The sequence below is a fragment of the Mustela nivalis genome, assembly GCF_964662115.1.
Source record: "Mustela nivalis genome assembly, chromosome: 8".
NCBI lineage: Eukaryota > Metazoa > Chordata > Mammalia > Carnivora > Mustelidae > Mustela > Mustela nivalis.
The window spans coordinates 35,319,709-35,345,501 of NC_139027.1; the positions used below are offsets into that span (position 1 = coordinate 35,319,709).

A 25,793-nucleotide genomic window follows, 5' to 3' on the forward strand; every position below is an offset into this window, starting at 1 on the left:
TCTCAGCCTAAATTTCTTAAGGACATAAAGAAGGCGATTATAAATTTTATTTGGCATGGATAACATTCAGACATATGAGAAGATAATGGATAAAGCTGGCATTGATCCTAGGCCAACGTGCCAAATTTTTAATCTACTGTATTCTCATTTTACCCTCCCTTGAGATGGTCCAGAACACTCCAGAAGGATTCACCTATCACACCAAGAAAATAAAGAGGGGGAAAAAATGAAGCTTCACAGGTTGACTTTCTCATGTTATGATCATCTTAGTTAAAATCCTTTTGGGTGTGAGTTAGAGAGACTCATTTCAGACTTGCTCAGTCAAGAAAGGAGAGTACAGATTGAGAGAGAGAGACAGAGAGCCAAGAGATGAGATGTGTTCTGGAATCTGGGTCCCACAAGGACCAGGAACTGGGAAAGGGTCTGGAGGTGGGGCAGCAACTTCTCTTGGGTCCGATAGTCTCAGCCTTTGTGGAGTGTCTGCTCATTCTTGTTCCTCTGCCTTTGTGGCTGCCCTTTGGCTATGAAGTTTAGAGCATCTCCATTCCGGCTCTACTCCAAGATGGTGTCTCAAAAATCTAGCCCTGAATCCCTGGCTCAGTTTGGGTTGTAATACTTCCCAACTTAGTCATTTTTGGCTCAGGAATGGTGTTGCATATCATGAACATGCCTCCCGATGCTTCACTAGTATGGGTAGTAAGACAGACATGGAACAGATATATATATTATAGTATATGTGATAGCTTTCAAAATATTTTCTAACTAATCCTTTCATGCTTGTTTATAGATATGGAACTCAACTATTTATGTTGATCTTATATCCAGCAAACTGTGAACTGCCATAATAATTCTAATAATCTGTTTATAGTTTTTTCCATTTCCTGTGTAGACAGTCATATCACTGGTGACAAGTGATGGCTTGTTTCTTCCTTTACAATTATTTATATTTATTTATTTGTCATATTATGACAAATAAGTAACAAGAACCTCCAGTGCAATGGTTGAAAGAAGTGGTTGATAATAAGCACCTAAATTTTATTCTTGACTTTAAAGGACCTGTACTTCCTGTTTCACCATTAAGGATGTTATTTGATGTGGGTATGTTGCAGATATCCTTTTCTCCCCAGTTTTATTGAGAAATAATTGACATACATCACTGTATACATTTAAGGCATATAGCCTGTTGGTTTCATTTACATATGCTATGAAATGAGTACCACAATAGGTACAGCTAATGTCCATCTTCTCATGTAGATACAATAAAAAGAAAAGAAGAAAATAATAAAGGAAAAAAATTTCTCCTTGTGATGAGAATTCTTAGAATTTTATACTCTTAACTCCTTTCCTATATATCATATAACAGTTTTACCTGTATTTGTCATGTTTGTGTGTGTGTGTGTGTGTTTTAGTTTTAGTTTTATTTATTTGACAGACAGAGATCCAAGCAGGCAGAGAGGCAGGCAGAGAGAGAGGGGGAAGCAGGCTCCCTTCTGAGCAGAGAGCCCAATGTGGGGCTTGATCCCAGGACCCTGAGATCATGACCTGAGCCGAAGGCAGAGGCTTTAACCACTGAGCCACCCAGGCGCCCCTGTATTTGTCATGTTGTATATCATATCCCTAGTACTAATTTATTTTATAACTGGAAGTTTGTACCTTTTGGCGACCTTCCTCCAATTCTCCCTCCCTGCCTCTGCTAATGCCAAGTCTCACCTCTTTTTTCTGTGACTTTTTTTTTTTTAAGACTCCATGTATAATTGAGATCATACAGTATTTGTGTTTCTCTCTCTGACTTATTTCACTTAGCATAATGCCTTCAGGGTCCATTCATGTTCTGCAAATGGTAGAACTTCCTTGTTTTTTATGGCTGAATAATATTCATCTCTGTGTGTGTATGTGTGTGCATGTGTGTATACAACTTCTTTATCCAGTCATCCATTCGTTGACTGTTTTCATAGCTTGGCTATTGTAAATAATGTTGCTATGAGCATGAGGGTGCAGATATCTTTTCAAGTTAATGTTATCATTATCTTTGGATATATTCCCAGAAGAGGAATTCCGGATCATGTGGTACTTTTATTTTTAAGTTTTTTAAAAGATTTTATTTATTTATTTGACAGGCAGAGATCACAAGTAGGCAGAGAGGCAGGCAGAGTAAGAGAGGGGGAAGCAGGCTCTCTGCTGAGCAGAAAGCTCGATGCGGGGCTCGATCCCCGGACTCTGGGATCATGACCTGAGCCGAAGGCAGAGGCTTTAATCCACTGAGCCACGCAGGTGCCCCTATTTTTAATTTTTTGAGGATCCTCCATACTGTTTTCTTAGTGGCAGTACCAATTTATAATTCCACCAGGAATGCATGGCCCTTTTCTCTACCATCCACATTGGCATTTGTTATTTCTTGTCTTTTTGGTGATGGCCATTCTAACTAGCATGAGGTGATGATATCTCATTATGATTTTAACTCACATTTCTCTAATGACTAGTGATATTGAGCACTTTTCATTTACTTGTTGGCCTGTCATATGTCTTCTCTGGTGAAATGCCTACTTAAATCTTTTGCCCATTTTTTTAAATTAATTTTTTTATTTTTTTAATAATATATAATGTACTTTTATCCCCAGGGGTACAGGTCTGTGAGTCGCCAGGACTTTTGCCCATTTTTAATTGTGTTATTTGTTTTTGGGTTTTCGTTTGTTTGTTTGTTTGCTATTGAGTATGAGTTCCTTATCTTTTATATGTCAGGTATTAGCAGCTTATCAGATATATGGTTTGCAAATATTCTTTACCCATTCTATAAGTTGTCTTTTCATTTTGTTGATGGTTTCTTTTATGGCACAGAATCTTTTTAGTTTGATGTAGCCTCCCTTTATTTTTTATTTTGTTGCTTGGGCTTTGGTGTCATGTCCAAAAATCTTTACCAAGACCCATGTCAAGGAGCTTTGTTCCTTCGTTTTCTTCTAGAAGTATCATGGTCTGTGCTCTGACATTTAAGTCTTTAGTCTGTTTTGAGTTAATTTTTGTGAATGGTGTAAGAGCAGTAGGTCCAGTTTCATTCGTTATATGTGAATATCCAATTATGGCAGCACCATTTATGGAAAAGACTATGTTTTCTCCATTGAGTATTCTTTGCTCCCTTGTCAGATATTAGTTGACTGTATATATTTGGGTTTATTTCTGTTCTGTTGATCTCTTTATATGTTTTTATGACAGTACCCTACTGTTTTGGTGACTCTAACTTTATAGTATAGCTTGAAGTCAGGAAGTATGATACCTCTTGCCTTGTTCTTCTTCCTCAGGGTTTCTTTGATTATTTGGGGTCTTTTCTTGTTCTGTATAAAAGAAGTGCTTTTTCTGCTTTTTAAAAAAATGCCACTGGAAGTTTGTTAGGGATTGCATTGAATCTATAGATGGATTTTGGTAGTATTGACATTTTAACAATATTAACTTTTCCAATCCACGAACATAGGATACCATTTTATTTGTATGTTCTTTGATTTCTGTCATCAGTGTCTTATAATTTCAGTATAGAAAACTTTTACCCCCTGAGTTAAATTTGTTCCTAGGTATTTTATTGTTTTTGGTGCTATTGTAAATGTGATTGATTGATTGATTGATTGATTTTTATTTAAATTCAATTATCTGACACTCCTTCGTGGTCTAGTGGTTAGGATTCGGCGCTCTCTCTCTCAATTATCTACCATATAGTACATCATTACTTACTCATGTATATTCAATGATTCATTAGTTACGTATAACACCCAGTGCTCATCACATCACATGCCCTATCCCCCACCCACCTCCCTTTCCACAACCCTCAGTTTGTTTCCCAGAGTCAAGAGCCTCTCATGGTTTGTCTCCCTCTCTGATTTCTTCCCATTCAGTTTTCCTTCCCTTCTCTCCTATGATCCTCTGCAATATTTCTTATGTTCCACATATGAGTGAAACCATATGATGATTGTCTTTCCCTGTGTGACTTATTTCACTTAGTATAATATCCTCCAGTTTTATCCATGTCAATGTAAATGGTAGATATTCATCTTTTCTGATGTCTGGGTAATATTCTGCTGTATATATGAACCACATCTTCTTTATCCATTCTTCTATTGAAGGACATCTCAGCTCCTGCCACAGTTTGGCTGTTGTGGACATTGCTGCTATGAACATTGGGGTACAGGTGCTCCTTCTTTTCACTACATCTGTATCTTTGGGGTAAATACCTAGTAGTGTAATTGCTGGGTCACATTTTATTTCTTTTTTAGAAATTTGGTGGTTGGTATATAGAAATATTACTGATTTTTATATGTTAATTTTGTATCCTACAACTTTACTGAATCCACTGATTAGATCTAACAGTTTTTTGGTTGACTATTAGAATTTTCTATATATAAAATCCTGTTTTCTGCAAATAGAGACAATTTTATTTCTTCTTTTCCAATTCTGATATTTTTAATTTCTTTTTCTTGCCTGATTGCTCTAACTAGGACTTCTAGTACTATGTTGGATAGGAGTGATGAGGGTGGGCACACTGTCTTGTTCCTGTCTTAGAGAAAAAGCTTCCATCCTTTTATCATACACTAAGTATGATGTGAACAATGGGCTTGTCATATACAGCCTTTATTATGTTAATATATGTTCCTTTTATGGTTAATTTGTTAAAAGAGTTTTATCATGAATGAATGTTGTCAAATGATTTTTCTGCATCTATTGAAATGACCATATGATTCTTTTCTTTTATTCTATTAATTGACATATTATGCTGATTGATTTGCCTATGTTGAATCATCCTTGCATCCCAGGAACAAGTCCCATTTGATTATGGTGAATGGTCCTTTTAATGTGTGCTGAATTCAGTCTGCTAGTATTTTACTGAGAATTTTTAGATCCGTATTCATCAGGATATTGGCTTTTGGTTTTCTTTTCTAGTAATGTCCTTTTGCTGGTTTTGGTATGGGCAATACTGGCTTTGTAAAATGAGTTTAGGACTGTTCCCTCCTCTTTGATATGTTTGGAAGAATTTAAGAAGTGTTGGTGTTAATTCTTCTCCAAATGTTTGGTAAAATTCGCCAAAGAAACCATTTGTTCCTGAGTTGTTGTTTTTTTTTTTTTTTAATTGGGAGATTTTTGATTACTGACTCAATCTCCTTATTAGTAATTGATCTATTCAGATTTTCTATTTCTTCCTGATTCAGTCTTAATAACTCGTATGTTTCTAAGAACTTTTCCATTTCTTTTTCATGTTCAGTTTGTTGGCATAGAGTTGTTTATAGTTGCAGATATTCTTTGTCATGTCAAAGAAGGTCTGTTTTACCCTTAATTTCTGAAGAGACTTTTGTGTGTGTGTGTGGGTTTATTGGTTTTAACATTATGAATAGACTTGACTTTGAGGGAATTATGTGCATTTATTTTATTGAAATAATTGTACCTTTTCTTCCTTTTAACCTGTTAATGTAGTAGATTTACATTATAGATTTTCTAATGTTTAACAAATCTTGAGTTGGGGATATAAACTTATTCATGGTGGGTGTGTGTGTGTGTGTGTGTGTGTGTGTGTGTGTGTTTAATACACTGTTGGTTCTGTCTGCTGAAATTCATTTAGGATTTTTTCATCTATAGTAATAAGTGAGGTTGGCTTGTATCTTTCCTGTCTAGTAGTGCTCCTGTCCAATCTGAATGTTAAAGTTATATCACTTTCGTGGGAAGTGGTGTTGGAGAGGATGTGGAGAAAGGGAAACCCTCTTACACTGTTGGTGGGAAGGGGTGTTCCTTGTTTTCTATTTTCTCAAAGAGTTTGTGTAAAACTGAATTATCTCTTCCTCAAATATTTGGTACTAATACCTGTAAAGCTGTATAGAGTCAGTGGTTTTTCTCTGGGAATATTTTAAATGATTGATTCTCTTTCTTTAGTGGTTACAGCTACTAAGATCTTCTTTTCCTCTTGAGACTGTTTTTATGATTTATATTTTTCCAGAAATTTTTCCATTTATTCTTAGTTTTAAAAATTATTGGTGGAGGTTCATAATATTCTTTTATCTTTTCCATCCCTACTGTATCTCCAGCTATGTTCCCTTTGCTATTCCTAATATTCTTTCTTTCTCCCAACTCCTATCTTGTGTTTTATTTTTGTATTTTTTTCAAATAATAAATTTTGGTTCTGTTGATCCTGTCCAGATTGTATCTGGTTTTTCTATTTAATTGATTTTTATCTTTCTTATTAATTTTACTCTACTTTTTTTGTGTGTATTTTCCTGCAGTTCTTCTAGTACTTTAGTTTGGGTATTGGATATTATCTTGGATATTATCTCATTAATTTTTATGGTTTCTCCTTTTCTGTTATAAACATTTTAAGTTGTAACATTACTTTTTAAATACTGCTTTGACTGGTTCAACCACAATTTTATAAATAAGGTTTTCTGTTGATCAGTTGTATTTTTTTTTAGCTACTTAGTATCTTATTTTGTTAATTTATTTTCAGCATAACAGTATTCATTATTTTTGCACCACACCCAGTACTCTATGCAATTTGTGCCCTCTATAATACCCACCACCTGGTACCTGAACCTCTCACCCCCCCACCACTTCAAACCCCTCAGATTGTTTTTCAGAGTCCATAGTTTCTCATGGTTCACCTCCCCTTCCAATTTCCCCCAACTCCCTTCTCCTCTTTAACTCCCCATGTCCTCCATGCTATTTGTTATGCTCCACAAATAAGTGAAACCATATGATAATTGACTCTCTCTGCTTGACTTATTTCACTCAGCATAATCTCCTCCAGTTCCGTCCATGTTGCTACAAAAGTTGGGTATTCATCCTTTCTGATGGAGGCATAATACTCCATAGTGTCTATGGACCACATCTTCCTTATCCATTCATCCGTTGAAGGGCATCTTAGTTCTTTCCACAGTTTGGCGACCGTGGCCATTGCTGCTATAAACATTGGGGTACAGATGGCCCTTCTTTTCACTACATCTGTATCTTTGGGGTAAATACCCAATAGTGCAATGGTAGGGTCATAGGGAAGTTCTATTTTTAATTTCTTGAGGAATCTCCACACTGTTCTCCAAAGTGGCTACACCAACTTGCATTCCCACCAACAGTGTAAGAGGGTTTCCCTTTCTCCACATCCTCTCCAACACATGTTATTTCCTGTCTTGCTAATTTTGGCCATTCTAACTGGTGTAAGGTGATATCCCAATGTGGTTTTAATTCAAATCTCCCTGAGGGCTAGTGATGATGAACATTTTTCCATGTGTCTGACAGCCATTTGTATGTCTTCATTGGAGAAGTGTCTGTTCATATCTTCTGCCTACTTTTTGATATGATTGTCTGTCTTGTGTGGGTTGAGTTTGAGGAGTTCTTTATAGATCCTGGATTCAACCTTTTGTCTGTATTGTCATTTGCAAATATCTTCTCCCATTCCGTGGGTTGCCTCTTTGTTTTTTGACTGTTTCCTTTGCTGTGCAGAAGCTTTTGATTTTGGTGAAGTCCCAAAAGTTTATTTTCACTCTTGTTTCCTTTGCCTTTGGAGACATATCTTGAAAGAAGTTGCTGTGGCTGATATTGAAGAGATTACTGCCTATGTTCTCCTCTAGGATTCTGACTTATTTGACCCAGGAATCAAGTATGTTTTAAAATTTCCTAATGTCTAGTACTTTTTTAAAAAAGAATAGCTAACTCTGATGAATTCTTCCTATGTGTCAAGCCCCAGTCTTCACATTTAAATTGATTAACATATATAATCCTCACAACAACCCCACAAAGTTGTACATTATAGCCTCAATATTATGTATGTGAAGAATGGGGCCCTAAGAATGTAAGCAATTGACTCCAAATTACACAGCTCCTGCACTGGCAGAGCCAAGATTTAAACCCAGCTAGTTTGGCCACAGGATATAACCACTGTGCAATAGTGCCTTCTTAATAACAGTTCTCTTTGTTTTTTTTTTTTTTTGTGATAATAATAATTATTACTAAATTTTCTCCACTTAATTCCATAGTAGTCAGAGAAAATGGCCAATGGGATACATTTCTTTGAATTTCATTATGACCTACTTCCCTTGAAGCACACATGGAAGCACAGATCCTTACTGGCCTGAAAGAACTATCAAGATAAAGTTCCAAATATCATGGGCTCAACTCTGTTGTATGCCTCAAGGGAATGTGTGTTCAGTAATTGGATGTAGGGTTTTAAATGTAACCAATAAGCAAGTTTATTAATGGCATTATTCAAATATTCTCTATTCTTACTGAGGTTCTGGTGTGTCTGATCTATCAATTATTGCATGGGCTAAACTCTCCCTCTGTTATGGTAGGTTCAGTCCCACAACCCTGAGATCATGACCTGAGCTGAAATCAAGAGTTGGATGCTTAACCAACAGAGCCACCCGTGTGCCCCGACTCTGGGCACTCTAATTTTAATATGCACATTTATCATACAAAGTCTGAAGTTAATGATCATCTTTCCTTTCTTCAAACAACACAGGGCTTAGATTGCTTTCCCTACCCAACTCTTACCCTCTGTGCTACCATTTCCATTACTTCAGTACTGCATATTTTAATTATACCAATTAGCCTTTGTACTTATTATTATGTGGAACCAGGGTTTCTTTAGAACTACTGCCTTCTACTGGCATCTTTGCTTACAATTCCTCTGGCATCTCTTTAGCCATTGTCCTTATTCCTGGAGTACCTTTGTCAGAATACCATTTAGTCTGGGTTTGTAGTGGTAAACCTAAGTTTTATTTGTCTGAGTATGTCTTTATTTTATGCTCAGTCTTAAAAGATGAAGTACTGTTAAGTAGAGAATTCATGATTGACAGCTATATCTCTTAGTACTTTAAAATTTTAAATATTATTCTGGATTCCCTGGTTGTTGAGGAATCAACCGTCTGTCTAATTGTAATTTTTCGTGGCAGTCTATTGGGGGGAGGGTCTCTGCCTCTTTTAAGATATTTTATTTTTTGGTGATTTATGGTTTTACTATAATGTGCCTAAGTATTAATTTGTTTTTATGTTTTCCCTATTTGAGGTTGAGTTTCTGATATGTGGATTTATGTCACTTGGTCATTTTGGAAAATTTTAGGTCATTGTTATTTTGTATACTGTCTCTCTATGTCCTTGATTTTATCTACTTGTAGGTATTTTAGGCTAATATGAGTATATGCCACCTTTGCAGGTCTGACAATATTGTTGTCTATCTCTTCTGATATTTTTTTATTTTTCCTTGAATTTTTTTTAATTGAGCTCATGATATTTGGAACTTTATCTTGATAGTTCTTTCAGGCCAGCAAGGATCTGCATTTACCTTTGCCAGTGGCCTGAAGATACCAGCTTTAAACAACCCACTTTATTTTTATTTATTTTTAAAAAAATTTTATTTTTTTTTATTTCTTTTCAGTGTTCCAGAATTCATTTTTTATGCACTGCACCCAGTGCTCGATGCAATATGTGCCCTCCATAATACCCACCACCAAGCTCACCCAACCTCCCATCCCCCACCCCTCCAAAACCCTCAGATTGTTTTTCAGAGTCCACGTCTCTCATAGTTCATCTCCCCCTCCGATTTCCCCCAAATCACTTCTCTCCTTCACCCAATGTCCTTTGTGTTATTCCTTTTGCTCCACAAATAAGCAAAACCATATGATAATTGACTCTCTTTGCTTGACTTCTTTCACTCAGCATAATCTCCTCCCGTCCCATCCATGTTGAAACAAAAGTTGGGTATTCAGCCTTTCTGATGGAGGCATAATACTCCATTGTATATATGGACCACATCTTCCTTATCCATTCGTCCATTGAAAGGCATCTTGGTCCTTTCCACAGTTTGGTGACTGTGGCCATTGCTGCTGTGAACATTGGAGTACAGATGGCCCTTTTTTTCACTACATCTGTATCTTTGGGGTAAATACACAGTAGTGCAATTGCAAGGTCATAGGGTAGTTCTATTTTTAATTTCTTAAGGAATCTCCACACTGTCTTCCAAAGTGGCTGTACCAACTTGCATTCCCACCAACAGTGGAAGAGGGTTCCCTTTTTCCACATCCTCTCCAACACTTGCTTACTGTCTTGTTAATTTTGGCCATTCTAACTGGTGTAAAGTGGTATCTCAGTGTGGTTTTGATTTGAATCTCCCTGATGGCTAGTGATGATGAACATCTTTTCATGTGTCTGTTAGTCGTTTGTATAAACAACCCACTTTAAGTTGGCTCCTGATTCTGGTCCCAGAGTCACCTAAATGCATACATAGTTGAAAACTCTAAGAAAGATGTTTCTTTCTACCTACAGCCAGAGCTGAGACTACCCATCTTCCTTGTTATGTTCTTGGTTGAGGGGTGATGTTTTCTTACTTTACCCATGGTAGGCACTATTTTCCAGGAGACCATATTTGTGTAGGTGTCTTTATATAACCTCTTATCTGGCTTCAACACCTGCTACGCTTTCAGAGTCCATGCTTTCTCAATGTGTTCAGCCTGGGAGTACTTCTCTTTATTAGTTTAACTGTGTATTCAAAACGATTTTTAAAAAATATTTTATGAGCACATTTTTTTTTATTTCTACCAGAGAGGGTTTTTAAAAGATATTTTATTTGTTTATTTATTTATTTATTTGAGAGAGAGCAGCGGGAGGGGCAGAGGGACAGAGACAGACTCTGTGCTGGGCACAGACCCCCACATGGGGCTCAATCTTAAGACCCTGAGATCACGACCTGAGCCAAAACCAAGAGTCAGAGTTTTAACCAACTGAGTTACCCAGGCGCCCTTCCACTGGAGAGTTTTTAAAAAGAATATCTAGTCTGCCATATTGCCGGATATCTGGCTTCCCCCGCTCCATGCTACCTAAACAGTTTTAGTCCAGTTGCTGTTGATTCCCTGTGGCTCAGTCCTAAGGACTCCTCAGTCCTCACTTGCCTGAGTACTCAGAAGCACTCTTCACAACAGATGTCTCCCTCACAGACACATTCTCTCTCAGCCTTTGGGACACCATACTCTCTGACCTTCTTCCAGTGAATCTCACACATGTCATACTCTCTGACTTCTTCTTAGTGTCCTCTGCCACTATGCCTTTGTGTGCTTCTGAATTTGGCATTTTCTAGAACGTGAGCCTAAGTTCTCTCTCCTCTGTGTATTCATACTCTTGATAATTCTGTCTTTTCCTGAGGTTCTAAATACTACCTGTATGGTGAGGGCTTTCTAATTTACATCTCCATTCCAGACATCTTTTCACATGTCCAGAGTCTCGTATCCAACTTTCACTTAGACCAGTCTTCTTGGATAGCTCACGGACTCTCTCATACCGAAAATTGACAGATAGGAATGTTTGGTCTTTCGCTCAAACATCCTCCTGCTCTAGGGTTCTCTAACTCAGTAGACACCCCACCATACACATACCATTCATGTGGCCCAGACTTCCTCCTTCTCATGCACATACTCAACCCTCTGAGGCTCTCTCCCTCTACCTCCATGCCGCCATGTCTCTGCCACCAATTGTCCAACTTCTCTCTTGCCTGCTATGGGCTGTGCTCACTCAGTGCTATCGTCTTCTTTTAAAATCACAGGTCATCTTACTCCAAAGCTCAAAATTCTTTTATTACTTTGTACCTCTGCTAACTTAAATGAATACCCAAAAGCCTCCTGAGTCACTGGAACCCTATCTACCTCTTCCACCTTATCTTTGGGCCACTCTCCCACAACTTAACCACCTCCAACTCAGCCTTCTTTCCACTCCCCGAACTTTCTGTGCTCCTTCGTGGCCTCAGGGTGCAAGCTTTCTCCCACTTCTCCCACAGCTTTGCTGACTTTTCTTCTTTAAGGTTCCAAGTTAAACAAGCCTCTGAAAACATTCTTTGGCATATAAGTTAGAAGAATTCTTTCTTGTTACATTTTTCCTATGGAACCCTGATTGTCTCCTTTTTGGCACTTACCAAAGATTTTTTAATTACCTATTTTATTTGTCTACCTGAGCAACACCTATCTGTCTTCTGAGGACAGGATTGTGTCTTTGGTTGCAGTGCATAGTATAGTACCTGAGGCTTGAGACTCTCACTATACATTTGGTGACAGGACCCACGAATGAATTTCCTCCCACCCACTCTCCCCAGTTCATAAGCCCTGACAATGCAGGGTCACCTCAAAGCAAACAGGGCAGGGCAGGACAACTTGTCATCACTTCCATAAGAACATCCATCATCTGTTCGGGCTTGAACTTTGGCTGTCAGAAGACTCCACTCAGACCACAGCTGTCTCAGGAAAGGGTGCAGTGAATCTCACACATGTCAGCTGCCCATGTGTACAGGCTCTACCACATTTGGGGTGGTGGAGATACACAGGTATAAATTAACACAACTCTAAGACACAATCCTTCCTGCTGAGTGGGTCAGTGTCTGTATTTCCGATCGGCCCTTCCCTAACAAATTGAAGATAAGATTGATTTTGTCAGTTTCTTCTTCTTCAAATTAACAAAATTTACCCTCAATTTGCTTAAAAGGAGGGAAGAAAGCCTGTTTCTAATTTGTTCTGATCCATTTATTAAATGTAATCATACAGTAAAAAAAAAATTCAGAGATGTTAAAAACAGCAGGAAAATATTAAACTTTCAATGTACAAAGCTTGAATCATAAAATATGTTGCATGGAGCTCTTACTGAAATGGGACACAACCTTAATGACATTCACAATTACTTGCTAAGAGGCTCGATGTAACCCAGAAGGCAGAGATAGAGTAACACATCTACCCGGTGTGCTCTTTCTTCGGGGAGACCAGATTCTGGGCTGCATGACCCCCTGAGGATTCTGCTGGCTTTGGGAGCGTGCAGTTTAGAGTTCCCTCTGTCTATTCTATGTTTCTTTTTTTAATTAAGAGTGAAATAAGCTAATGGAAAATATTATTCACTTTCGGGGGGATGAAACCTGTTTCTTCCCTCACGTCCCTCTTTTTTCCCCATCTGCTCCCCTACCCTAGCCAGAAATGTATAAGCAAATGCCCTTCCTTAGGAGTCCAGTGTAGAAAAAAGAAAGCTTATGGGACTGCCATTCCATTTCCCAAGGGGCTGTTGAGCCCATTGAGATAATGGCTTAGAGGAGGATTTCCTTAGACTCCAGAGGATTTACTCCTGTTAGAGAAGCTGTTCGCATTGATTTATCTCTGTGTGTGTATGCACACGTGCGGCTGCGCTCCAAGTTAGTCCACGCCAACTGCCATCACAAAATACCTCCAACTGAGGGCCTTGAAAAACAGAAATTTATTTTCTCACAGTCCTAGAGGCTAAAAGTCCAACATCGGTGTTGGCAGGGTGTGTTGCTTCTGAGGCTTCTCTGTTTGGTTTGTGATTGTCTTCTCCTCCCTGTGTCTTTACATGGTCTTCCTTAGTTGTGTGTCTGTGCACCAATGTCCTCTGCTTAGAAAGATACCTGGAAATGCTATAAAAAAAAAATTAATTGAGGTGAAGTGATAGGGAGAAAAGGTGGCAGGTGGGGGCAGCTGTTTTGGACAGAAGGACCAGGGATGGCCTCCTGGCAGTGGGAACTTTGGACCAGAGACAGAAATGAGAGGAAAGAGAGCCCCCATGGAGATCTGAGGGCATTGCTCCAGACACGGGAACAACACTGCAAAACCCCAGGGGGTGGGCCAGGAGCCGCTGTGGCAGGAGCAGGGTCAGAAAACCTCACTGACTCTCAACTTTCTCATCCCCAAACAGGGGTGCTGAGATGTCATTGTGAAGGGTGGAAATGAAATATTGGATGTAACACAGAACATAGAATTGGTTCTCAGTAATGACCGTGACTGTCCCTTTTCTTGGCACATCCTGTGGTGCTGGTTTATAAAGCGTTATGGAGGTAACAACTGCTGGGCTGTGACCTGACATGGAAACGTCTCAGGCTGCAGAAATCAGGATTGCCCCCCAGCTTGCCATCCATGAGTGCTGTGGGTACCTATGAGGTTAACAGATTTCCTCTTTCCCTAAATCTAGCACTCTCACTTTCCTGTCTTGCTCACCTGATTCTGGCTTTCCTCACACCTGAATCATTCCTCAGTCTTCTCTAACTCCAACATGTTCAATCAATATCCTCCTCCCTCCGGAATACTCCATGGTTCCCTTTACCCAGATCTGCCCTTCTGGTTTCCCGGTCCCTCCTCACCTTTCTCTTCTCAACACTTACCTCGGTCCTTGTAATCTCAGCTCCTATTCCAAGCCTCTTTCCGGGGTCTTTCTTTGCCAGGCACCCTTTCATATCCTACATCATGAGATTACAAATGACTTTATTTTTTTCTTTTTTTGTGGGTTTTTCCTCTCTGTTCTCGTTTTTTAAAATAATACTTTTGTGGGGCTCCTGGGTGGCTCAGTGATTTAGGCCTCTGTCTTCAGCTCAGGTCATGATCTCAGGATCTTGGGATCGAGCCCTGCATTGGGCTCTCCGCTTGGCGGAAGCCTGCTTCCTCCTTTCTCTCTGCCTGCCTCTCTGCCTACTTCTGATTTCTCTCTGTCAAATAAATAAACAAAGTCTTAAAAAATACCTTAAAATAATGCTTTTGTACTGCTTTTAGTAATTAATTTAAAAACCCAAGTTCATTTTTAATTAGAAAATCACACACACACACACACACACACACACACACACAGACATATACACACACACTGTTTATAATCATTTGTACCCCCCCCCCAAAGAGTTCAGGGATCCGAATTTGGAATTCAAGTCCCTCAAGAAGATGGCTGCAGGTCTGTATTCAGTAACTCTCTGGGTTGTGTGTCTTTCCTCTAAACTTGTGTGCACATTCATACAGAACTCAGATACCTAGGACTTGAGCATTGTTAGTTCCTCAACGGGTCACCCCAGATATTTCAAAGTTTTAGATTTTTATGAGGATAGCCCTCTCTGGCCTTTTCTAAGGAAATTAGATCATAACTATGCCCTTGGTGGTTTCGGGAGATTGGAAGCCACGTGCCAGCCACAGCCATGCCTTGCACGTGGTTGGCTTTGGTTTTCTCTTGGCTGTTTTGTTTTCAGCTGTTTGCAAGCTCTGCAAAGGCTGTGTGACTTGAACCTCTTCTGGGTCTGGGCCCTGGAGAGTCTGGAATCTTCATGAAAGCAATCATGTGGTTTTACTCGATTTTCAAACATGAAGAAGGGTTCAAGGTTGAGTTTCGCCATCTAGAAGAGAAATCAATTACACTGTATTGGAAGAACCAACCTAAGATAGAGCATCTGTATGTTCATAGGACTCCCTTGCCCATTCCCTGAGAGACTGTTGTTATTTGTTTGCTGATTTTGCTGCATTTTAAGTAAATTATCTTTCAAGTCATTTTAAAGTCCTGGTGGTCCTGGTTTCCCCCAGGACAGAGTGTGTACAAATTCGGAAGAGTCAGAGAACAACGAAGAACCAGGCACTTCCATCCATACTCGGGAAGACCAGAGCAAAGCGCCAAAAGAAAAAAGTATTTTGTTTCTTCAAAATCCTTATTTTGAGCACTTAGCCGCTATGCCCCTTAAGTACGAAGGTTCTTCCTAACACTGAGGTGGTATCTGTAGTGTTAATATTTTCCATACCAGAACTTGATAGATTCAAGATCATTCCGACATAGCTCTCAAGCCTCCCTTTCTTCGCCTGTAAAATGGGGTCATGTCTACCTCACATAGCTGTTGTCAGAATGAAGGGGATTACGTGGATTAACAGGTGAGGTTTCTTTTGGTAAAACCCTCAGTCCAGAATCTGGCTTGTGGTGGCACTCAATCAATGGTAGAATAACAATGATGAAAATGAGTCAGCTATGGCCTTGTGGCCGTGAAGCACTCTGGGCTCTGGTCACATACAGTCAGAACCTGATTTCACATGGTCTGCCTGTGGGGTGGGTTTAACCCTGTGGTTATGGCACTAGATTGGGGGAGGTTGGAAATGCTACTGATTTATTTTTCCATACATACACCCTGTTTACATTTACGAAAGTAATTAAGTATTACCGCAGATGAGAATGCTCGGTTTGGCCTGCCCAGTTGGCCGCCATGACTTGGGGGGAATGGGGAGGAAAAGTAGGGACCTCAGAGGAAGGCTCTTGGGCCACAAAGCACTGATGCTTGGGGACTTCAGGGCTCCGCAGGCAGCAGGTCCCTGGAAGTGCTGGTTTTTCTGACTCAAATGGCCATTTTCAGAAATAAAGGTGGTCCCCCAGGGCATTAAGGTGTCTTGAGATAGGAGTTTCTGGCTGCCCATGGGAGCACCCTTCTGTGAGGCTCTGTGTGGCTTGAGGATTTCAGCAGGGGCTAAATCTTGTCTTTTCTTCTTCAGAGCTGCAGTGCTAACTGCAAATACTCCTGGGAGAAGTAGCGTGACAGTCACCTCTGCTATAACTTACTTAGGCAGGATTGATTTGTGGAAGCAGATTTCGAGAGTGGGAAAGATTCTGGGAATTTAATGGGGAGAGCAACGAACTGGAAGAAAGAACTGGAAGAAATAACAGCGCTGGGGCCTTCAGAAGGGGAAGGCCTGAGGCCAAACAAAGGCAAACTTTGCTGCTCCACATTTTGCCTGGGGCCGATCGACTTTCCCTTGAGCAGCTGCTTCTCCCAGTTTGTGTGCAGAAATACTGTCAACACTTTGAAAATGAGCAGCAGGCTACTGCCATTTAAATAAGGATTTCAGGAAGTAAAAAAAAAAAAAAAGAAAGAAAGAAAGAAAAACCTAGTTGGAAACTAGAGTGTGAATTTATGATGCAAAGTGTTTAATGATATTAACATGCAGAGTGGCAATTTAAGATTTTTATGTTGTGTCCCAAGAACCAGGTACATGTGCTAATTTTGATAGGAATGGGGTTGAGAAGGCATCATTCTCCTGCGTATTTTAGGACGAAATCACTAATTTCTTGACATTTATTAGAATTCACAAGATTTGGAAGAGAGAAAAAAAAATCAGCACAATTTGTTGAACTATTTCGGAAAAATGCTACATGACCGTTTTCAAATGGTTACTACTAGTGAAGACAAATCCACAAAAATGTTTCTGGATCAAAAGCAAGTGTGATGGCTCAAAATCCTTAGAATGGTTATTCTGGGCAGAAAAACTATAGTTATTTTATTCTTTTCCATTTTCTGTGTTTTTGTTTAATTTCAAAGAAAATGTTCATCCTTTATAATGGTGGAATTGGAAATTTGAAATATGTTTCTTTTCTTTTTTCTGCAAAAGGGTTACATGATGGAAAACCGAATCTCTGGCCTAAAATGCGACACAGATGTGTTTGTGACTTTTGAAGGTGACAATGTTGTTATGCTGCAGGTAAGATTCAGGAAATGTTTATTCTTCTTAAACGGCATACTTTTCAAGATCAAGAGTTATCCAGAAATCTGAAGTGTTTCATATGTTTTATCTTCATCTGATATCTTCATTTAATTGGCAGGTGTTTTCCTGTTAAGCCCTTGATTTTTGCAGTAATTCAACAGAGGATTAAATTATTTCTCTCCTAGCTTATCTTTGACATTGCCCTATATCTTTCTTGGTTGAAGAAAACTTCAACCAGTTTCAGTCAGATCCTTCTGCTGGAAGTCTATTCCAAAAGAATACTTGAGGACCCAGGAGATGAACAGGAGAAAGGCATGAAAAGGCAGGTTATAAAAGGAGAACAATTGACCAAGCTTCCTGGTGATCAGAGACATGCACGTGAGGCGTACCACACTGCTGTTTTCTCCAACCAATCAGCTCATGTTTAAGAGCACGTTGAAGTCCCAGTGTTGGTGAGAACAAAAGAGGCACTCTTCCATGTTGCTATTAGGCTGTGCGTGATTCCACGTCTGGGACTATCTAAGATAATAATCCTAAGTACAGAAGAACTTCAGGACATAAACGTTTTCATTAGTACATTATTTATTATAGCAATAATGTTGGAATCTAAATTTTCAACAATATGAAAATGATTATGTAAATCATGTTCTGGCCACTCAATGGGGAATTATATAGCTTTTAAAATTGTACTTACAAGGGTTTATTACAGAAATTAAAAACTTATGATATGATAAGTAAAAATGATATAAAACTATATATACAATGGGATTACAATTTGGTATTTTTACAAAAAGAAAACAGGGACTCCTGATTCTGCTATGAGGGAATGGCCCTATTCCTCCCAGGTCCTCCCTCTTAATAAACGAACACTCTGGACATAACACAACAAATGAGCATAGGAAACCTCTGAAAGGGAGAAAGTCGAAGGCAGGCTGCCTAGGGAGCTTGGAACTGGAGGAAAGGAAAGGCAGCAAGTTGTCTGGGTTTCCTTATTGCCTTCCATATATCCTGGGTAAGGGCATATATGTATGCCCTGAATCTCTAATAGGTAGAGACAAACCAAGAAAAACCTTGTTCTCCCTACCTAAAGGATAGGGAAGATGGTGGCCTAATGATTTAAAAAAACCAAACCAAACAAAAACCTTTCTAGCTATATTCTCTGTACATCAGTCAAACAAAATGGAAAAACTGAACACACACATACATATACCAATTTCAGCAGGACCTGGCAGAAACTGATCTCTCACCTGACTTCTGATCCATGGCCGGAGTCAGACACTGGTAGCCGGTGGTAACACTCCCATTACTCAATGTGGTGCTATTGGTGGGGCTGAGCAGGGAACTAATCTTCTACCCCTGCCTAGTGGAAGCAAGTAGAACTTTGATTTTCATCAGGGTAATGTCAGCAGGGCCCATTGGTAAGCTAAGCCTCCATTTCTACTTAGCAGCAACAAGACTGTTGTAAGGTGAAATAGATTACCAGTACCCTTAACCCTTACCCCAGTGTCAGCATGATCCAGTGGAGAGTTGAGCCCCCACCTCCACAACTAGAATGAAGGTCATCAACTAGATTGACCCAGGAGGTCTGATAAAAAAAAATGAGAAGAGTCACCGATATTAGGAATGAGAATGGGTATATCATTAGTTATCTTGGAGGAACTAAGAAAATGATGAAGGAACACTAGAAAATAACTTTATGTTAATAAATTTGATGACTTAGTCAGATTGACCAATTCCCCAAAATCGCAAACACCCAGATCTAACCAACTTGAATAGTCAACCTGAATAGTCCTATAATCTTACAGAAATTGAATTTTTAATAATAATAAAATGCTTTCCCCCCAAAAATCTCTGGGCCAAGGTTTCATTGGAGAATTTATCAAACACTTAAGGAAAAATTTTATGCAGTCTCTCCCAGAAAATAGAAGAGAAGAAAACACTTCCCAACTCATTTTTTAATTTTATTTTATTATTATTTTTTTTATAGACAGAGAGCATGCATGAGCTGGGGAAGGGGCAGAGGGAGAGAGAGTATCTTAAGCAGGCTCCATGCCCAGCACAGAGCCCAATGCGGTACTCAATTTAATGGCCATGATACCATGACCTGAGCCTAAATCAAGAGTGGAGATTGAGTCCTGGGATTGAGTTCTGCATCGGGCTCCTTGCTCTGCAGGGAGCCTGTTTCTCCCTCTGCTGCTCTGTCTGCCTGTGCTCACTCTCATTCTTTCTCTGACAAATAAATAAATAAATAAAATATTTTTTTAAAAACAGTGGAATGTTTAACCAGCTGAACCACCAAGGTCCCCCCAATTCATTTTATATAGTTTGTATTACTCTGATACCAAAAATAGATACTACAAAAAAGGGAAGACTACATATCAATAACTCTTACAAGTTTAGATGTAGGAATCTTCAACAACATATTAACAAATTGAATCTGACAATGTATAAAAATAATTATACACCACAGCCAAATGGTATTTATTCCTGATAGGCAAGACTGCTTCAGCATTCAAAAATCAGTTGATGTAGTTCATAATATCATCAGACTACAGGAGAAAAAAAATCACATGATCATATTCGTTTATACACCTAAAGCTTTTGACAACGTGTTGATGCAAAATCTTACCAAACTGGAATAGGAGGGAATTTTTGAACTTGATAAAGAATATGTACAAAAAATGTAGCTAACATCATGCTGACTGGTGAAATACTGAATACTTTCCTCCTAAAAGCAGGATTAAATCAAGGATGTCCACTGGCACTACTGTTATTCAACATAGACCTAGAAGTTATATCAGTATAATAAGGCAAGAAAAAGAAATTAAAGACATAGATAATAGAAGGAAAGAAATAAAAACTTTCCCTGTTTGCACATTATGTGATTATCTACATAGAAAAATCCATGGAATCTACCCCAAAACTCTAGAACTGAGCTCATAAGACTCCAGGATATAAGATCAATACACAAAAGTGAATCTCATTTCTGTGTACTAATAACAGATGTGAAAACTTAAATTAAACACACAATATCATTTACAATTGCTCCAAAGAAAAGGACATACTTAAGTGTAAATCCAATAGACATGCATAAGATCTATGTGCTGATAATTACAAAATGCTTCAAAGAAATTAAAAAAAAAATCCTAGATAAATGGAGAGACATACTGTATTCATCAGTTGGGTGACTCTGTGTAGGAAAATGTCAATTCTGCCCAAACTGATCTATACACTTAATGAAATTCCCATCAAAATCACAACAAAGTTTTCTGTAGACACAAGCTTATTCTAAGACATTATCAAAATGGTGAAATAGGAGTTTTCTGCCATCTTATGCCCAAAGAACACCAATTCTGATAATCATTCAAGGATGATAGTGCCTCTGTGTAAGTCCCAAGTCCAGTGAGGTTCCAGCACACCGTTTGAGCAAAAAGTTTGAGATTGGATGCATTGAAGAGGGTAAAAGGAACAGTTTCACTTCACCTGTGTCAGCCCTCCCTTAAGACAGCACAGCTCAGTGAGAAGAGAGACCTTTTGGCATGCAATTTCTCCCACAGGAGGAGTGGGGAGCATGTGAGTGAACATCCAGCTTACCCAGTTGTGTGGGGGCACTGCCCAAGAGGCCCATTTCTTTCTCCTCTCACTGAGACTTCTGAGGTGTGTTACATGACATAGAGTGCAAGGAGCAGCTGGGAGAATAGCAGCCACAGCTCTCAGAGGATAGTGATTGGACATGGATCCTCCTAACTGCTTTGCAGACTCCTTCAGGAAACCCACTTATGAGCCACTGGGGACACCTCACTTATAGATCTCCGTGTTGGTCCACAGGCTCCCACAGTGCTCTACATGCCTCGGTCACACACGTCACTACACCATGGTCAGTTATCAGGGTTCATTCCCAAGGGCAGCCAGAGCCAGCCTTCGCAGTCAGCTGGTGAACACATACATCAGCTAGTGAGCACATACAGAAAGCCAATCTGACTCTGTGGGATTGGAAGAAAGCACACAAACTTGAGCAGTCACTACCACCCAGGGGGAAGTAAACAGAAAGCTTTAAGCACTAATCCTGCTTTTGTAGGATCAAAAGAAGTCATACAATCTTAGAAACTATTCCTGAAGAGGGAATAAGATGTGTGGAACATGTGTATCCATAGAAGGTCTGAGAAAGCCTCAGAATTCATACAGGGCTGACGGAAGGGATTTCTCTCTCAAAGCCAGTCAGTAAAGACTAGAGGAGGTGAATTCTTCAGTGTGAAGACAGCAATGCAAGACTTCAAGGAACATGAGAAATGAAAGATATGTGACACCACAAAAGGGAAAAAATGATTTTCTAGCAACTGACGCCTAAGAAATGGAGATCTGCAATTTTCCTGATAAGTTCTTCAAAATAGTTGTTTTAAGGAAGCTCAGTGAACTATAAGAAAACCCAGAAAGATAATTCAATAAAAGCAGGAAAACAATACACTTTAAAAATGAGAAATTTCACAAAGAAATAGAAATCGTTAAAAAGACTCAAATAGGGGCACCACCTAGGCTCAGTCAGTGGACCATCTGCCTTTGGCTCAGGTCATGATCCCAGGGTCCTGGGATCCAGCCCCAGGTTGGGCTCCCTGCTCAGCAGGGAGTCTGCTTCTCTCTCTCTCCTCCTGTTCATGCTCTCTCTCTTGCTATCTCTCTCTATTTCTCTCTCTCTCTCTCAAATAAATAAATAAAATCTTTTTTAAAAAAAGAATCAAATAGGAATTATGGAGTTGGGGAACATGGTGAATGAAATGAAAGATGCAGTAGAGAACATTAACAGCAGTCCTGACTGAGCAGAAAAAGAATTTGTGAAGGAGGAAAAAAAAAAACCCAGGTCATTTAAATTATCCAGTCAGAGGACAAAGGAAAAATGAAGGAAAAAGAGTGAAGAAAGCCTCTCTGAACTATGGGACACCAATAAGAAAAGTAACCTATGCATGTTGGAATCTCAGAAGGAGGAGAGAGGGAGAAAGGAGTAGAAAGTTTATTAAAGAAATAATGGTTGAGAATGTCCCAACTCTGGGGAGAGATTTGGATATCCAACTTCATCAAGCTCATAAGCCCTCCAAACCTTTCAACTCAAAAAGATCTTCTTCAGTGTATATTATAATAAAATTGTCTAAAATAAAAGACAGGGAATTTTAAAAGCAGCAAGAGAGAAAAATTCCTCAAATACAAGAAAACCTCCAATAATGGTATCAGTGGATTTTTCAGTAGAAACTTTGTAGGCCAGTAGAGAGTGAGAAGATATATTCAAATGCTGAAAAGAAAAGAAAAAAAACCCTGCTAAACAAAAATATTTAACCTGAAAAAGTTGTTCTCCAGGGGCACCTGGTTGGCTCAGTGGGTTAAATAAACCTCTACCTTTGGCTTAGGTCATGGTGTCAGGGTCCTGGGATCGAGCATCAGGGTCTCTCCCTGACAGGGAGCCTGTTTCCTCCTCTCTCTGCCTACTTGTGCTCTCTCTCTCTCTGTCAAATAAATAAATAAATAAATAGATCTTAAAAAAAAAAAAAGTTGTTCTCCAAAAATGAAGGAGAATTACAGACTTTCTCAAGCAATAAAAGCTGAGGGAATTCATCACCACTAGACCTGCCTTGCAAGAAATGATGAAAGGAGTTCTTCAAGCTGAAATGAAAGGATGCTAATTAGTAACATGAAAGCATATGAAAATATAAAACACAATAGTAAAAGTAAGCATATAACCAGATTTAGAATATCCTAATACTGGAATATGGTGATATGTTAAACATTCAACCCTAGTTAAAAGTTAAAGGACAAATTATTAAAAATAATTATAATAATTTTTAAGGGATACACAAAATAAAAAGATGTAAATTATGACCTCAAAAACAAAATGGGGAGGAGTAGAGACGTAGAATTTTTTATGTGATGGAGTTCAAAATAGACTGTTATATCTTAACAGTATTTTCTGTAAGACCGGTGATAATTACAAAGCAAAAAACTGTAGTGGACACAAAAAGTAAGGAGAGACAATCAAAGTGTATGTTTATGGAAAATCATCAAATCACAAAAGAAGAGGGCAAGAGGGGAAAAAGGAACAAGGGAACTACAGAAGAGCCAGAAAACAATAAGATGGTATAAATAAATCCTTACATATAAATAATTATTTAAATGTAAATAGATTAAATTCTCTAGTCAAAAGGCATAAAGTGGCTAAATGGAATAAAAATAAAAACAAAACAATACCCAACTATATGCTGTATATAAGAGACTGACTTCAGCTTTAAGGACACATACAGGCTCACAATGAAGGGATGGAAAAGATTCTCCATCCAAATGGAAACCAAAAGGGATCAAGGGTAGCTACACTTACATCAGACAAAATAGAATTTAAGTCAGAAAATCTAACAAGAGACAAAGAAGGTCATTATATAATGATAAATGGGTCAATTTATGAAAAGGTTATAATAATTATATATATGATGCACCCAACATTGGACTACTTAAGTATATTAAACAAATACTAATAGATCTGAAAGGAGAAATAGTGCAATATTTGTAGGCGACTTTAATATCTCACTTTCAGTAATGGATAGATCATCCAGATGGAAAAGTGATAGGGAAACTTTAGACTTGAAATATACTTTAGACCAAATGGACGTAACATATACAGAACATTCCATCCAATAATAGCAGAATGTGCAATCTTTACATATGCACATGGAATATTCTCCAGAATAGATTGTGTGTTAGGCCACAAAACAAATCTTTGCACATTTCAGAAGATCAAAATCCTACCATCTATCTTTTCCAATTGTATATTTTTTATATGAGACTAAAAACCAATTTTATGAGACTAAAAACCAGTAACATACCCAACAGTGAAAGGTTGAAAGCTTTTCCTCTAAGATTGGGAACAAGGCAAGGTGCCCACTGTCACTACTCTTACTCTTCATAGCGCTGGAAGTCCTTGCCAGAGAAATTAGGCAAGAAAAAGAAAAGGCATATAAATTGGAAAGGAAGAAATAATGTTTCTGTTTGCAGTTGATGTGATCTTGTATATAGAAATCTACAGAATCTGCCAAAAGTTGCTAGAACCAATAAATGTATTTAGTAAAGTTACTGGCTACAAAATCAACATAAACAATCCAGCTGCATTTTTGTACGCTAACAACAAAATATCTGAAAAAGAAGTAAAGAAAGCAATCCTGTTTATAATAGCACCAAAGACAATAAAATACCTAGAAATAAATAAAAAATCTGAACACTGATAACTATATGACGTTGATGAAAGAATTTAAAGAAGGTACAAAAAAAAAATTCCATGCTCATAGATTGGAAGAATTAATATTGTAAGATGTTCATACTGAATCTATAGATTCAATGTAATTCCTATAAAAATTCCAATGGCATTTATCACAGATAGAAAAAAGAATCCTAAAATTTGTATGGAACTGTAAAGGACCCTGAGTAACCAAAGCAATCCTGAGAAATAACAAAGCTGAAGGCATTACTCTGATTTCAAACTATATTACAAAGTTATAATAATCCAAACAGTGTGGTACTGGTGGTACTGGCATGAAGAAGGACATATGGACCAAAGGAACAGAATGAAGAACCCAGAAATAAATCCATGCATGTCCAGTCAACTAATATTTGGCAGAGGAGCTAAGAATACTCAATGGAGAAAGGATAATCTCTTCAATCCATGGTGCTGGGAAAACTGGATGTTGACATGCAAAAAAATGAAATTGGACCCCTGTCTTACACCACTCACAGAAATTAACTTGAAATGGATTAGACACATAAACATAAGACTTGAAATTGTAACACTTCCAAAAGAAAACAGGGGGAAAGTTCCTAGTATGGAATGGAAGGGAATATTTGCAAACCATATATCTGATAATGGGTTAATATACAAAATATATAAGGAAATTATACAACTCATTGGCAAAAAAGAAAATAAACCAAGTTAAAAATGAACAAAAGACCTTCTTTCCAAAGAAGAACTGAAAATGGCCAACAGATACATGAAAAGGTGCTTAACATTACTAATCACCAAGGAAATACAGTTGAAAACCACCATGAGATATCACCTCACACCTGTTAGGATGGCTTTTGTAAAAACAGAACAAAACCAAAAGATAAAACATATTAGCAAGGATTCAGAGAAAAGGGAACCCTTGTGCAATGTCAGTGAGATTGTAAATTGGTACAGCCAATATAGAAAACAGTATGGGAGGTACTTCAAAAAATAAACCTTGACCTAAGTTTCCTTATAAAAGTTTTAACTCAAAATTAACTACTTAAATATAGAACATAAAATCATAAAAACTTTCACAAAAAAATTTTAAGAGAAAATCTTTGAAAGCATGGACTAGAAAAAAAATTTTAGATTTGATATCAAAAGCACAATTCATAAAAGAAAAAATTGGAAAACTAGACTTTACCAAAATTAAAACCTTCTTCTTTGTGAAAGACCATGAAGAGAGATGAAAAGACAAGCTAAAAACTGGGAGAAAATAATTGCAAACCATGTATCTGACA

At 38.3% G+C, this 25,793-nt stretch overlaps 1 protein-coding gene across 7 annotated transcripts in view; it reads left to right on the plus strand.

The window, feature by feature from the left end:
• Window positions 1–25,793, plus strand: part of ACOXL (acyl-CoA oxidase like) — a 346,408-nt gene that overhangs the window by 196,842 nt on the left and 123,773 nt on the right. For all 7 annotated transcript variants that reach the window (XM_082743347.1, XM_082743348.1, XM_082743346.1 and 4 more), the window contains one exon: window positions 17,169–17,258. In XM_082743347.1, the coding sequence (XP_082599473.1) occupies window positions 17,169–17,258 (90 nt within the window). The remainder of the gene's footprint in view (window positions 1–17,168; window positions 17,259–25,793) is intronic.